The sequence below is a fragment of the Mastacembelus armatus genome, chromosome 16, assembly GCF_900324485.2.
Source record: "Mastacembelus armatus chromosome 16, fMasArm1.2, whole genome shotgun sequence".
Lineage (NCBI taxonomy): Eukaryota > Metazoa > Chordata > Actinopteri > Synbranchiformes > Mastacembelidae > Mastacembelus > Mastacembelus armatus.
This window is the reverse complement of record NC_046648.1, coordinates 585,931-602,122: the sequence shown is the minus strand read 5'-3', so window position 1 is coordinate 602,122 and position 16,192 is coordinate 585,931. Positions and strand designations below refer to the sequence as shown.

The following is a 16,192-nucleotide window of genomic DNA, read 5'->3' as shown; positions in this document are numbered from 1 at the left end:
GCAAGGTTGTAAACACAGGGTCAGGGTGCAGCTTTAAAGAGGGGTGGAGATTGGGGAGGTATGTGTGTAAGCATCTGTTTTCTTCATTTATGTATTTATTTCTTTCTCTGTAGTTTCTCATCCTGATTTAATTTGTGGGAACGCCACTCCACCATAGCCTTCCCAGTGAGAAAGTATTCCTGCTGGGGTTACTGTGGCCTTCGGGGGGCTTAGGGACGGATCCGAGAGGATTACCCCCAGCAAAGGGAACCAACCTACACCCAAAATCATCAGCATATCTGCCATAACCTTTTCCCTCTCCCCTTTTTTGTTTCCACTGCCTTGAAATGTGAGACTACCCTGGAAAGTTCCCTGGTGTGCATAACCCACATTCTTTCACAAAGACGCCTGCTACCACCCTCACTCTCAAAGTACTATTTTGCCGCACTGCTTTGCTTTATTATTTTGATTTTGCAATGCGACAGATACCAACTGGTAGATAATTACAGAGAGTAATCACCTCTGCACCATCTGATAAATATATGCCAGGATAGTGAATATAGTGAATAAGTGAACACAGTGAATATAGTAAATAAATTACTTTAAGTGCTTACTGCTACTGTGTTTATGTTGATAAGTGAAATAAATATTTATAATCAATACCAAAGAGAGGAAACTGCTTTTGTGGACACCCACTGTAGAACTAGCTTTTCTTAGCTGTTTCCTGGGTTTTTATTGGTTTAACACTATAACATTGAGAATTACCTTATTATAAATATAGTCATATAGATTATATAGATGTATATCTACATAACAGTCTACAGTAAGACATGATGACTATAGACCATAAAATTTCACTCACTCATAAAATCTGGCAGAAATTCTTCTTATTCCTGACTTGCAACTCTCACACATGATCCAATACTCATCTCAATTTTCCTCCAGTTAAAATTAAAAGCAGTAGGTACAAATCTTGACTCTTGGACTTTAGATTCACAACAGTTTCCATTTGCATTTCTTGCATCTATCCAATTTGATGCACATCAACAAAGCCTGCTCGCTGAAGGGCACTAGAGGGCCATATTTCACCACATTTTGCTGTTACACCACAGGCTCTGAAGCATACTGAGTATTTAAAACCCACCAACCTGTGAGTTACAGTCTATTGGTAAAAGTTTTTCAGAACTTACCTTCCTCTGAAATAGTCAACCAGGTCCACATTAGACTGCACTATGCGTTACTATGTATTATTTCACAATATACTCACAAGATAATTCAGAGGGTTTATTAGTCTATCACTTTTTTCAAAACAGCTTGTGCAGCAGGAAAATTGCTTTTAATCCAAACTATGTACTGTGTGCATACCAACTGTTTGACCACTAAACTAGCAGTATATATGTACTGTAAGGTATACTGTATATAACCTATCTTTACAGTAGCAGCTAGTAAGTGACAGCCTGCTGCATTGTTTATTTAATTTAGAAAAGCAAATGGCAGGCTCTAACCAGGTAGTGTTTATAGGGTTTTTCTTGCTGTGGGACACATTTGTTCCACTCAATTAAAGCCCTGTAGGAAGGTGACATCCAGGTGCTGATGTCGTATTGGTCAGTGCTTGTGTCTTTGACAGTGGGTTTGCAATAGCTGCACATATTTTCAAGACTGATTACACGCTTCTGTTGGGCTAATTACTTATGTTGGGTGTTTTGGTTTGTTTGTTTGTTTTGTTGCGTTTATTTTTGTGTTTGTTGTGCTGGGATATCTTTCTTTTGAGTCAGTGACCGCCCGGATGACCGTCTGACCCGAGAAACTCTCCCTGAGGGAGCACGGTTGGTAAACTTCCAGCTCCCAGTGGCTCCACAGCTGCTTTGCGTCCAGCGCTCACATGGTTCTCGCTTTCAGTGCAACTTCAGGCTGACTCACAATGTGTAAATAGAATAATAAGCAGCTGTTACCGGAAGAGACGACTAATCGGCGCAACATGGCTCAGTTATTTATTCAGAATAAGGGCTGTACTATGGTGTGAGTTCATTTCATGGGTTTTAAATAGTTTACACTGTTCCTTACTAATTATCTATAGATATTTATTGTGACATGAGCGTGTAGTGCGTCCGTCACACAGCGCAGTTTGGAACAACCAATCACCAGCTCTCGTACTTCCACGTCCGGTGCGTCTGACCAATGGAATTGCGTGTTGCTGGCTGGTGGAGAATGGTGGCGGCAATGTTATGGAGTTTCCGCTACTCCTCTGCGTTCATGCCATCGGAGCTAGGGAGCTAGCAGGAGAGCTAAGCTAGCGTCACGCCAGGCCTTCGGCTCAGACACCGCAGTTAGTAAGGACACCAATATCCATTTATGAATCTGCACGAGAACAGCTGAAATACCACAAATATGGTGGTTCTCAAAATTCGAGACCAGGTAAGTGATCGTTGTGCCAAAAGCTGACCTAAGTTTAGGCTAATGTTAGCTCAGTACCCTTAGCTAGCTCCCCTCGTTTCTAACGTTGGCCAGCGGAATATAACCCAGCTGTTCTCCTGGACGGAAGCGTTTTTTAAAGCCTTTCGCCTGAAAGTAGTCAAACGGGAGCGCAAAGTTCGGTGTGGTACCGTTACCGTGTGGGCGAATCACATGGAGTCGTGTTTTTGGCGATAATAAGGCATCACTTCTACCCTGAGACACACGCTCAAGCTTGTTGAGTTGTTACCCAGCTAATGACACCGTGTTTGTTTGTCTCCAGCAATTAGCCAGAGCCTGTGTGTGTCAGTTGGGAAGTGACTACTTATTGTCATACGTATTGAGACAAAACACTGTCAAACTGGACTTGACTGGTCGGTCCCGAACGAGTCTGTGGTTTTCACAGGAGCCACCAAATGTGCAGCCTGGTAGCATTAACGTTACCGAGCAAAGCGATCTGTTGTTTGAGACGTTAACGTAGCGTGACAACTTAACGTGTGTGGTGTAGCTATAGATGGATATACACTTTATTCATAAACGTTAACAAGTTATGAACAAGTTAGCTACCGCAGCTGGTCATGAGATTACACATGAACCACCTAACTTTCATTCACTGGTTCCCTCAGCTCATCTTCACGTTTTGTGGAACAGAGATCTGTTAGGTTCTGTTAGGTTCTGTTAGGTTCTGGTCTTGTTGGTGATAGACTGTTTATTTTTAAGTGGGGTTGTAACAGTGCTGTAGAGAACTTGATTACTTGTCCTTGCTCACAAGCCTTTAGTGTTTGTCCTCTTGTAAAGACTGCAAGTATGTAAACCTTTTTTTAGGAAATAGAAACTTCTTCATTTGTATAGGAAGTAGTTGTTTACTAAAATGTTTATTTATGCTATATACATGGTTTACATGCAGGAAAATCACTGTGAAATGTTTTTTTTAAAGAGTAATTCAGGTTTTAGACATGTCCCCTAATTATATTAAGTGCTTGCCACCCACTTGAGGAAACAGGAATAGATAGCTTTCTGTTATCATTTAAGGACTGTGTTTTGCACATGACTGCTATTCTTGTAACATACGTACGTGCATGTGTGTTTCATTGTGTGTGTGTGTGTGTGTGTGTGTGTGTGTGCTTGAACGAGCCTTGGCTTCTGCGAGCTGGTGGAGTTGCCAAAGAGCTGTCTCCATGGTGATGGTATTAACTAGGCTGGCTCGTATGAAGAGAGGAGGTACACAGGCGTGCTAGCATAGAGAATGCAGGATTGGAGAACAAAATGCAGATTTGTCTTCCATTTTACTGCAGGGGTTATTTAGAAATCTGCAAAATAAAACAGCATACAAAACACAAATATATCTGCTTTTCATCCCCAACAGCTATAATGGCCTTTGCACCCTAATTCACAGGGATTACAATAAGTGAATGTGTGGACATTATTGTGTTTTTAGAAAGCAAATTCTTCCTACTTAGATGGTGATCTTTGTATTTCCTGTTCTAAACACTTACTGAAAATAAATCCGACTGCTGAATTGTGACGCATGGCTCAAATATGTATGAGGGTATAGCTATTCTGGTACTGTTGATTTCAGCATCTGGTAGAGAACTGTGTCACCGTGTCTACCTGGTGTGTCTGGTGAAACCAGTATTATTTTCCACAGAAAACCAACATATTTTTTAGTGCTTGCAGTGTATGGGATTGTTTAATCTGCATTCATTGCAAGTGAAAAGTTCAATTTATTGCTTGTTATCTGTTACAAATAAATAGTTTCAGCTAAAAGTGAATAACAATGTGATTATCAGACACTGGAATAACATTCAGAAACATGATTTGCATCCTAGCATAGCTAGTCCTGTTTGCTGTAATTTGTGAAGTATATGCCTCAAACAAAGCTTTATAAACTAGAGGTTGTTTAAAGTTGAAGGTGTATAAGCTGCAAGGCTGCACATTAGCTAATTAGCTAGCTAGGCAGCCTGGTGGATTAAATGAGGGATGAGGACAAATGTGCTCTGCATGCTACATCATTTTGACTGTGCGCAGGAAGAAATCTAATTGATGGAAACGATTGTATGCAGAGAGATTGATTGTTCAAATGAACGATTTCCGTCTCTCTGCGTTTTCCACTGACAGTGTGTTGAAGACAGAGAAAGACAGTATAAGATAATATGGGTTTCCATTCCAGCTGAAAATAACAGCAGGTGATTTTAAAACCTGCTGACTCTTGGCACTCTTTATAATAGCAACATCCTGCTTTTTCGTCTTGCATCTTGCATTTGTTTTGGACACATGGGTGCTCATTGCTCATTCAAAGGTTATGATTGCTCACATGTTATGCAAGTGCTGGATAATGGCTCACCTGACAGCATTTAAATATCCCACAATTTCACCGCTATTACTTTTTGAAACCACTTCAAACTGGTTGCAGCTGTGAGCATCCCATGATGGCTTTTTCTTTTTTCAGGAAAGTTGTCTAAAGTTAGGAAAGAGTTAAATTTTTGTCAAAGTTTAGGAATGTTCCATCTGGCTGTTTCATGGGTAGCCAGTTGCAGCATCCATCTATGCCACTATCCTCTAACTCCATCAAGCCAGCATGATGCTTGAATGTCTATTAGTACAATCACTTGTACAGTGTGTAAAGGTTTATTGTGTTGGATTACTGGTTGCAGCATTGGCTCCAAATGTACTTGCTGAGTCTTAGAGATGGAGCAGCAGTTACTGACAAACAAATTCATATTGGGAAAAATCCACAATATGTGTTTTTAGAATGAAACAAGCACGTAAGTGATATGATCTGCAGCTAGCGTGAGGTTTTGTGAAGGACCAGGCCCTCCATTGGTTATGCTAAATTAACTCTCTGGGTTCAGATCTGTTGTTTATGGTGGTAAAGTTAGGCTCAGTTATAAGTGAGTGACTTTTATAATAACTGATGGTAAAAAGTAGAAATATTTGCAGTTGTAGACTTAGGTTCGTTAGTATGAATGCTGTTTGTTGACATTATTTCAAATCTGAGTCCAGTTCTGAATTTGCTTATTAAATCCAAATCACTAGAGACCAAACCAAGGATGTAAGTGCAAAATTAGATTTTTTTTTTTGGCTGACAGCTTTTATTCTGGATTTAAAATAGAACCACTAATGAAACACATGCAGTGGGTTCTTAGTTTCAACACTGAGTCTTGAGAGACATTGCAGGTGTTGTCTTGTCTTATAGGAAATATTGGAAAATGTTTCAGCACTGTCACAGTGAATCATGTCACCAGCCCACATGTGTAAAATAATGTCTGAAATCTTTAATATGATTGCATATGGTAACACTGGGATCTTTGGCAATCTTTTTAAATTAGTGATAGCACCATGGTTTACTGCATACAATATTTGGTCATGTAGCATAGCACAAGATGTGTAAAATACACAGTCTACACCCCTGCGAAGGGTGGAGCTCACTTAGCTGCTTTGTGAGAAGTCAGGGCAGGAATGGCATTATCCTTAAGAATGAGGATTTCACAAAGATCTTCAGCAACTTTCTCCTTCAGTTTTATTTTGAAAACCATGTTCGAGTTTTCATAATTTCTGCCACCTGTCGTAGTGAATCAGATGAGCTGAGGACGTTTTTTTTTCCTCTGTCTGCATTGAAGATACAGATAGTCACAGGATCCTTCTAAAGTTTACCATCTAACCGGAGGAAATGTGAAGGTCACATCAGTGATTTGGAACAAATGACTGGACTTGTATTTATTTAAAGATTGTGACATTTCTTTCTGTGGCACAATGTAGATATGGCTTGTTTCCAACAGGATATAAACACAGAATGGAGGCTGTCAAGTATTTGTCAGGATCAGTTCTGACTGTCTGCCTCCATCATCCTCTGATTTGAGGAGTCGTCATTTTGCTAAAATGCCCCATTCTCTGCCATTTAAGAATTTTAAACCACACTATTTAGAGACTTCTGGCTGCCTAAACATGGCTGCATAAACTCTGAGTAAATGAGTCGTGTGTGTATTGTGGTGCTTGAGGACGAGGATCCTGAGGTGTCTCTAAGGTCTAAGGTCTCCAAGGTCTGAATGGAGATTATGTTTTCACATTTTATCCATAATGTTGGCGTTTTGTGACAGTGTCTTTTTGTCTTACAGCCTGCTTTGCTGAAAGCTATTTTCAATGTGGATCCAGATGAAGTACGTTCGCTCATATTCAAAAAAGAGGATGTGAATGCACAGGTAATCCCCACAGACTCTCATTAATTCTGCACCTGTTTCCTCATATTATTTTTTGTACGCTCAAGCCACATTGAATTTCAACCCTCCACTGTATAATTACCCTTGAAATGCCTCACATAACTCCTTCAGTTTATAGTTGCTATGTACAAAACTGCACATGGTTAGTTTTTACTGTTCCCACTGGTTCTGCTCATTTTATTCGGTTCCATTGCAGCCTTGGTGGGGTTGTTTGTTGCAAAATAAGGCTGGATTCACTGAAACACTCTTCATTATGACTGAATGTGTGTTTAACTCCCTTTTTGCCACGAGTGCTGGCTGTGTTGCTGTCAGTATTTAATGGTTATTTATCCTCTCTAGATGGTGATGGTATGGTTATGTTACAAATAGCAAAGACGCAGTGTGGTTTTTCATGTCGGAATAAATCAGGACTGAATTAAGTAGAGAAGGTGAACTTTTCTGTTTCTTTTTAATCACATGGTCACCTCGTGCAGGACAATGAGAAGCGAACTCCATTGCATGCTGCTGCCTACCTTGGAGATGCAGAAATCATAGAGCTGCTGATTCTTTCAGGTATGTTTTTCCAAAGAGGATTTATGTAAATAAGCTGTTGGAGTTAAATTGAACTTCTTTTTTCACACAGGAAGCTAAATATTAGTTTAATAATACAACAAAATTAAGATTGTTGTGCTGTGCAGGTTCTAGCATGCTGGTTCTTATTTCGTTTGAGTATTAAAGGGTGCAAAGTTAACCTGCCTGAGAGCCTAACATTACATATTTGAAATATGACAGTATCAGAATATTTTGATGCTCCTGAGGCCAGATGGTGCATCTGCATTCAATTTTGTAAAGTAGCTCTACTTGCACCCTTTGCAGTCTGTTCGTTTTTATGCTTATGCAGATGGAGATGTTACAAAAGAAGATTTCATAACCCAAAAAGTATTAGTCATTTTGTTGAAATGCGAAACCGTGACCTTACACTCTGACCTTAAACAGTCTGACAGCCAGTGTCCTGTGATTTGTAGGTGCCAGAGTAAATGCCAAAGATAACAAGTGGCTCACTCCTCTGCACCGGGCTGTGGCCTCCTGCAGTGAGGTATGTGAATGTTACTCTGAATCTTTTGTTGAACACACACTATTGCATACTGTTTTACAAATCCAACATTGACCTTAAACCTATTTGCAATGACTTGCAGGAGGCTGTGCAGGTTTTGGTGAAACACTCTGCAGATGTAAACGCCAGAGACAAGAACTGGCAGACGCCGCTACACATCGCTGCAGCCAATAAGGCTGTCCGCTGCGCCGAAGCCCTCATGCCACTGCTCAGCAATGTGAATGTGTCAGATAGAGCAGGCCGGACCGCGCTGCACCATGCGGCCTTCAGCGGTCATCTGGAGGTGATATTAATGCAGAAGTATTGTTAAATACACCTGCCATACAGCCATACTCAAAGTGCTTTTATGCCCTTAATATTAATTGAGTTGTACCTTAGTAAATAAAGGTTGCAGACTGTTTGAATAGCCACGTTAAGTCAGCAGACAGAACAGGTACTAACTGCTGAATGTGCAACTGTACAGCCTGTGCTGCCATTTTGCTGTTTTAAAACTGTAACCCCTTCAGTACTGCGTAGTGACAAGTGTTATTGTCCTCTCCAGAGAACATGCACCATAAATACAAGGTTTAACCAACATGCCCATAAGGCACTGCTGACCATCTGCTCTTAACACCTTTGCAGGCTGTAATTTAATTCTCTTAACCTCAGTAAATATTCGAGTCATCTTTCTTTTAGCTAGCATTGTTTCTTGTTGACTTTGGCAGGGTTTACTTCAGCTACTAGTGTAGAGAAAAAAAATATTTTAACAACAAAAGAAACTATTCGTTCCCACAGTAGCGTTGACGCACGTCATGACCTAGTCACACCAGTTTTACATTTTGTTTTAAACAAACAGCTAAGTTAAGCCTGGGCTGTATTAGAGTGTAATAAAATCTTGGTTGGGTAGGGTGACAGTAATGCCTTTTGTTCTGGGAGTCATTTGGTATATATCCAAACACCAGGACAAAATGGAGAAGCCATAGTTCGACACACAAGAAAGCTACTTTCCAATGAAGCAGTGGTAGCTTGTTTAGAAAGTAGCACATCTTGAGATATCATTTTCCCCACATGGCTGCAGACTGACACAGGGAGTTGTGCAAAGGGAGTGCTTGGCTTATCATGGGCTTGCATGCAAATGACCTAATGCAGCCTTATACCCTCATGCAAATGAGTTATTTTCAAGGTGAAAATGTATCATCACGTTCAAGTATTTATACAAATCAAGTGCCTAAAAGCTGTTCAGAGAACCTTTTGGTTATGGGACAATATTCCAGTAAACACATCAGGTGATGACATGCAGTTCTAATAATAAAGCTATAATAATAAAGCAGCAACATACGTGCACTGTAGAAATGCACATTTTCATGCTTAATGTCCTTGTTCTGTTGAAATACCTGTATTCTGTGTGGAAAAGGTCAAACTTTATTTTTAACCCACACAATATTAAAACATAAAACACATGTATATGTTTACACAATGGTTATATCAGTTGCCACACCAACTGAAAAACAGCAGAACCAGCACTGACTGCCCTCTTGTTTTTCTCTGCTGCTGCTGTTAGATGGTCAGGCTCCTGCTCTCCAGAGGCGCAAACATTAATGCCTTTGACAAGAAAGACCGCCGTGCGATCCACTGGGCAGCCTACATGGGTAATAACTCAACCACATTAATAAGAACATTTTTGCAATATTGAACAGATTATACCATAAAGAGTCCTTTTAAAGATACCACCATCACCGTTTAGGAAAAATGAAACATCACTCATCACTGTGTGTCTGTACTGCAATCAATCAATTATTTTACAATGAGAACCAGTGCAGGCAAATATGATCAAATGAAATATTTGGTGGTCTTCGTGCCGTGTAATTAGGTCACTCTTTTTTGGTCTTCAGGACACATAGAAGTGGTGAAACTGCTGGCGTCTCGTGGAGCTGAGGTGGCCTGCAAAGATAAGAAATCTTACACCCCCCTGCATGCGGCAGCCTCCAGTGGAATGATCAGCGTTGTCAAATACCTTCTAGATTTGGGGGTGGATGTAAGTTCCACCAACAAATTTACTGCGATTGCATTGTAGGCTCTGTCAGATCTTATTGTCTGATCAGAGTTAGCTCAACATCTGTATTGTTAGCTATAAGAGTAAATTGTCCCCTTTCTACCGGTTTGCCAACAGTCCTGACATTAATACTTCCTGTTCACCTTGCTGTCTAGATCAATGAACCCAATGCGTATGGCAACACCCCCCTCCACGTGGCCTGCTACAATGGGCAGGATGTAGTGGTGAACGAGCTCATAGAGTGTGGAGCTAACGTCAACCAGGTGAACGAGAAGGGGTTTGCACCTCTCCATTTTACCGCTGCCTCACGCCATGGAGCGCTCTGTCTGGAGCTCTTAGTGTGCAATGGGGCTGATGTCAACATCAAGGTGAGCACAAGCCAGAATGTCTGCTCCTGCCATTTTAACAGTGACTACTTTGAGAATCATGATTTCAGAGAGATATTACTCAATAACTGAGTATTTGTGGTTAAGAAGCAGCGTTTCAACAGTCACAAGTGCAGTCATACCCCAGTTATTCTTGGCCTGTTTTTTCTGTTTTGTTTTTTAACTTGTAGCTGAGAGCCATAATGATGACGTATGTTCTGACACCAGCATGCTTTTGTTTTTTCTGCAGAGTAAAGATGGTAAGACTCCACTACACATGACGGCCATTCATGGGAGGTTCTCTAGGTCTCAAGCAATTATTGAGAATGGTGAGCTCCTGTAAAATAATAGTTCAGTCTGATTGATTTTATTTCTCTCACTAAACCCAGAACTGCTTCTCAGAGAAACACAAGTTAAGTGCTTTCTCATCTTCTTATTTTTTTAAGGTGCTGAGATCGACTGTGAAGATAAGAATGGAAACACACCACTGCACATTGCAGCTCGATACGGACACGAGCTCCTCATCAACACCCTCATCACCAACAGAGCTGACACGGCTAAGTGAGTGAGCCTGTTTGTCCCTGTTCAGCAACTGTTGTTGCAACCTGACAAATTGTGGAAGAGCCTCATTTCGAACCTTTCCAAAGAAGATGTGTCATCATCTCTTGCGTAACTGATATGATTTATTTTTTCAGACGAGGGATTCATGGTATGTTCCCGTTGCATCTGGCTGCTCTCAGTGGATTCTCTGACTGCTGCCGAAAGCTCCTGTCTTCAGGTGAGTAACTTAACTTTATATCTCCATAAATATCTAAATATACAGTAACACCTAATATAGTTTCTGCAGAATATGCAGACTCTTGTTTAAAACCGTTACTCTGGGTATGCAGGCTTTGATATTGATACTCCTGATGACTTTGGAAGGACCTGTTTACATGCTGCAGCTGCTGGAGGGTGAGTGTGGGACAGCTGAACATTATGTTTAATAATTAAATGGAGATCTGACCTACATCATCATATTGATCACTTCACTTTACAAATCTCCCATCAGAAACCTGGAATGTCTCAATCTCCTCCTCAACACGGGGGCAGATTTCAATAGGAAGGACAGCTTTGGCAGGTTTGTAGCGTTTAATCGTGGCTAAAGGGTTTGTGCTCTGTTGGTTTTTGTTAAGTTTGAACAGTGAACTGAGCCATGTTTGCTTTTCCAGGACCCCTCTGCACTACGCTGCTGCCAATTGCAACTACCAGTGCTTGTTTGCTCTGGTGGGGTCTGGGGCCAGTGTCAATGACCTGGACGAGCGGGGCTGCACTCCCCTCCACTACGCTGCTGCCTCCGACACAGATGGAAAGTGAGTAACACTTTGAAAATTCAATCTCATAAGAGATGTCGTTGCTGCGTGGGAGGCACAGGTTGTGTTTGAAGGATAAAAGCTCCCTGGTGAAATGAGGAACATTTCAGGACTTCAAAGACGTTGTTACCTTGACTACAACCTCTTTGTTGTGTCTGCAGGTGCCTGGAATATTTACTGCGAAATGATGCAAATCCAGGGATCCGGGACAATCAGGGCTACAATGCTGTGCACTATGCCTCAGCGTACGGACATCGCCTCTGTCTGGAGCTGGTGAGAACTTCACACCACATTCCACATAACAGTCAGCATCTCTGTATTTCTGTGTCGCCATATATTGATGCACCATGTCTTCTCCCACTCTCTTTTGCAGATTGCAAGTGAAACACCTCTAGATGTGGTGAGAAGAATTTGTATTTTTCTTTGTTGCGTATTACAGTTTCTGATGTATGAACTCGGCCACAAGTCAAGTAGCTTTGTAGTTCTTAGCTCCATGGTGAAGCGGTTTCTAACTTGTGCACCTGGTTTGTTCAGCTAATGGAAACCTCAGGGACAGACATCCTGAATGACACAGATGTCCGAGCCCCCGTCAGCCCCCTGCATCTCGCTGTGAGTAATGTGTCCTGAGAACATTTGTGTTGATCTAAAAGCTTTTTAATGTTGACCTGCTCTTGGTAAATTAATATTTCAGGCATACCATGGTCACCACCATGCTCTGGAGGTTCTGGTGCAGTCTCTACTGGATCTTGATGTGAAAGACAGCCAAGGGCGAACACCCCTAGACCTGGCTGCCTTTAAAGGCCATGTGGAGTGTGTGGATGTCCTAATCAACCAGGGAGCCTCCATCCTGGTCAAAGACTTCACTTTGAAGCGAACCCCCATCCACGCTGCAGGTATGCTCCTGGAGGTCACACGGCCCATGAATTTAAATGTCAGTTTAATAATGCAGTGTAACAATCCCCACTAATGGATCACTCAAACGCATCATCCTGCAGCTACCAATGGTCATTCAGAATGTTTGCGTTTGCTGATCGGAAATGCTGATCTTCAAAGTGCAGTAGACATTCAAGATGGGAATGGACAGTAAGTAAAAGCAGTTTGTCATTTGTTTTTCTTCTGTCCCTTAAATTCTACAGTCATTTGCTGATGTTATTGTTTGTTACCTCTTAGAACCCCTCTGATGCTGTCAGTCCTGAGTGGACACACAGACTGTGTGTATTCTCTACTAAATAAAGGAGCCAATGTAGAAGCCAAAGACAAGTGGGGCAGGACGGCCCTGCATAGAGGAGTAAGGAGATGTCACCAGACACATGTTGTTTTTCATTCACATTTTTGCTCTGATTATATGGTTGAGAAAGGTTATAAGTTAATATGGATATTGTTTCTCCCCAATGTCAGCCAGTCACCTGGATCAGTTGTGAAGTGATGCAGCTTTTCTGCAGGACATTAGGCAGCTCTCATCAAGTCTTAGGAAAGGCATTGTCATTCAGGGTAATAACACTAAATGTACTGTTTGCTCTCCGTAGGCAGTGACGGGCCATGAGGAATGTGTGGAGGCCTTGCTTCAGCATAGTGCCAACTTCCTGGTGCGGGACTGCAAAGGGCGCACACCGATTCACCTGGCAGCAGCATGTGGACACATTGAAGTGCTGGGGGGCCTGCTGCATGCTGCCCAATCAGTGGAAACACTCCCTGTTTTAACAGACAACCAAGGCTACACCCCACTGCACTGGGCCTGCTACAATGGTACAGACATGAGGCTTTACGGACCCCTCCCTTTAGTTCAAGAAATGCACATTGGATGCTTAGTAACGTATGCTTACACAAGTGTATGTTTAAAGTAGTCATGCATATTTTTTCATGTTTCTTTATGTTGTTCTTTTATGGAGTTTCTTTATGCATGCACTTTAAATGTTGAGACCTTAAGGACTTGAGAGGGTTAATAGTTTAGGAGAACCCTGAGATATCCTTTCTCTCCTGCAGGGCACGACACGTGTGTGGAAGTTCTGCTGGAACAAAAGGTTTTTCACAAGGCCGAAGGCAATTCTTTCAGCCCCCTCCACTGTGCTGTGTAAGAGCCCTGTTTCTATCAGAGTATGTGTGTGTGAGAACACAACCTGTACACAAATTAAGTGATTCTGCTTTCTCTGCGTAGGATCCGTGACAATGAAGGTGCTGCCGAGATGCTGATAGACACTTTGGGCCCTGCCATCGTCACATCCAAAGACAGTAAAAACAGGTACGTGCTTTTCAGATGAAACATCCTCCAGAGTTTTTTAAAGCACCTGATACTGTGCCGTACTTGTTATGGTGACTTGAATTCTGGTGTTGTTTCTGCAGGACACCGCTGCATGCAGCAGCCTTCACTGACCATGTGGAGTGTCTCCAGCTGCTGCTGAGCCACAACGCTCAGGTCAACAGTGTCGACGCCACGGGGAAGACCCCACTCATGATGGCTGCTGAGAACGGCCAGACTAACGCTGTCGGTACGAATGCTTCTCTGCTTCGACTAGCAGCCTGGGAAATTATACAATATTTAGTGCTGTTTTGAATTCACTTTATCTTCTCACTCTCACTCCTAGAACTGCTGGTCAGCAGTGCAAAAGCTGATCTCACGCTGCAGGACGCTGCGAAGAACACCGCACTTCACCTGGCCTGCAGTAAGGTGGGTTTCACCATATAATAAACCATTTACTGAACATTTCCAGTTTAAGTTATTGTATGTGTTTGTTTGATATTCATCGTCCTGTTTTCTACAGGGACATGAAACCAGTGCCTTGTTGATATTGGAGAAGATTACAGACAGAAACCTCATAAATGCCACGAACGCCGCCTTACAGACGTACGTTACCACTGGCTTTACATCAGTGCCTCTTATCTCTTGCTGAATCTGAGTGAGGGAATAGGTTGCAGTTTGTGTGAATGTCTGCGGTGGGTTCAACAATCCAAGTTTTATCTTTGTTTTTAAGGCCTCTACATGTGGCAGCAAGAAACGGTCTGACGGTGGTGGTGCAGGAGCTGCTTGCAAAGGGAGCCAGTGTGCTTGCAGTTGATGAAAACGGTAAATTCACTGTAACATTTTTCTTTTATGCTACAATGGGAAGTGACACTAAAACATGCATCCTGCATAGCAGCATCAGAAACAATCGGTCACCCACAGAAATAAATAACATTAGACGCCTGTCAGGCTGCTTTTATTTTCCAGGTTTAAATAATGCTGCACTTCAGATATTGTAGCTGTTAATATTGTTAATATGCATAGAACTGATGTACAAACATGTAGTTTATAACTTGTAAGAAGATGATTTGTTTTTAAATTCACACACACACAAAAATATCTAACACCTGGGTGTCCACCCCATGTTCCTGCAGGTCCACTGTCCTGCTTGTTTTCCAACTTGCTGATTCATTTCATTCAACTGAAACTTACTCTCACTGAATATCCAACACTGGTGCAATGTCATTGTTTCAGGTTACACACCTGCCTTGGCTTGTGCCCCCAACAAAGATGTGGCAGACTGTCTAGCCCTCATCATGGCCACCATGATGCCTGTGTCTCCCTGCACCCCGACACCCGCCCTCCCTTTCAGTGCCATTAACCACTATACCACCAGCCCTTCCAAGAGTGTTACGTTCGACAGCCTGCCCACGCTGCGTGGTGAGCACGGCTCCTACTGCAGCTTCAACAACATCAGCCATCACGACGGCTTCTACAAGGACGAGGAGCTGAACGACTCGGATTCAGAGACGTACTGAGGGACAGGCGGAAGTGATAAATGCAGAAACACACACACTGTGTCTTAAAAAAAAAAATCCCCTACCGCCAGCCTGGGAGGGCAGAAGATGTGATAATCCCCCACATGAGCCTTAAGAGCCCCCACCACCACAAGAGAGCAAGTGAGGGAGGAGGTGCAGCAGGTTGGCCCATACTTATTGCGACCTCATGCAGCACAAGGTGTCCTTCCAGCTGATACTGGACCTCAGTAGCCGCTGCTTTAGCACCACTGCTAAAAACTGTACTAGTTGGACGGACAGCGACGTTTGTAAGGCAATAATATGCTGAACAGTGGCGGTAGCACATCAGAGAACTAAACCAACAGGGACCAAAAGACATGGATGCATTTTAACCCAGTTTTAACTGTGTAAATGAATGAGAATTTTTGTGATTGCTGTGGTGGGGAAAAGCCTGTTATCATTTTTTGGGAGACTTTAAAGAAGGTTGATATCCACACACTACATCTGTCAGAATGCACTTCAGGTCTGAAGTGATTGAAGGGGAAAATCATTTATTTTTGAGATCAAAACGTTTTTGTATACTCATGTTCATGTCTTAAAATCCGTATCCACTGGGGGAAGAAATCAGACTTCCTGACCTGATTAAAAAAAAATTGATCTGTGCTCCAAGCGATTTCTAAGTTGATCAACCTCACCTTTGTATATTGACCTGTTCATTGCAGTTTAGTCTTTCAAGAATAAATTATTTGTGTACTTTTCGGTTCCTATTTATGTGTTCATTTTGTGCCTTCTTTAGTTACTGAGGAAAGATGGGGTGTAGAGGCAGCTGTGAAAGTACAGGGGTGCACTCTAGGTAAGTAATGAGACATTTGTGGAAGCACTGGTCCCGTACTGAGGTATCGGAGGCTCCGCTCTGTGAGGTGAAACACTGTAAACCAATGATAAGACAGATGATGCTTTTCTTGCTC

General features: G+C 42.2%; 1 protein-coding gene across 1 annotated transcript; it reads left to right on the top strand.

Moving 5' to 3' along the window:
- The first annotated feature begins 2,191 nt into the window (after positions 1-2,191).
- ankrd28b (ankyrin repeat domain 28b) lies at positions 2,192-15,991 on the top strand. The gene is given in 29 exon segments (XM_026293703.2): positions 2,192-2,394; positions 6,546-6,629; positions 7,121-7,199; positions 7,652-7,722; positions 7,823-8,023; positions 9,281-9,368; positions 9,612-9,754; positions 9,928-10,140; positions 10,388-10,466; positions 10,584-10,698; positions 10,833-10,915; positions 11,028-11,091; positions 11,189-11,257; positions 11,349-11,489; positions 11,651-11,762; positions 11,863-11,889; positions 12,024-12,098; positions 12,181-12,382; positions 12,485-12,572; positions 12,660-12,777; positions 13,016-13,235; positions 13,473-13,560; positions 13,645-13,728; positions 13,830-13,975; positions 14,072-14,154; positions 14,249-14,331; positions 14,459-14,550; positions 14,962-15,017; positions 15,020-15,991. Coding segments are annotated over 29 exon segments (3,000 nt in total). The 5' UTR covers positions 2,192-2,367; the 3' UTR covers positions 15,089-15,991.
- Positions 15,992-16,192: the final 201 nt, after the last annotated feature.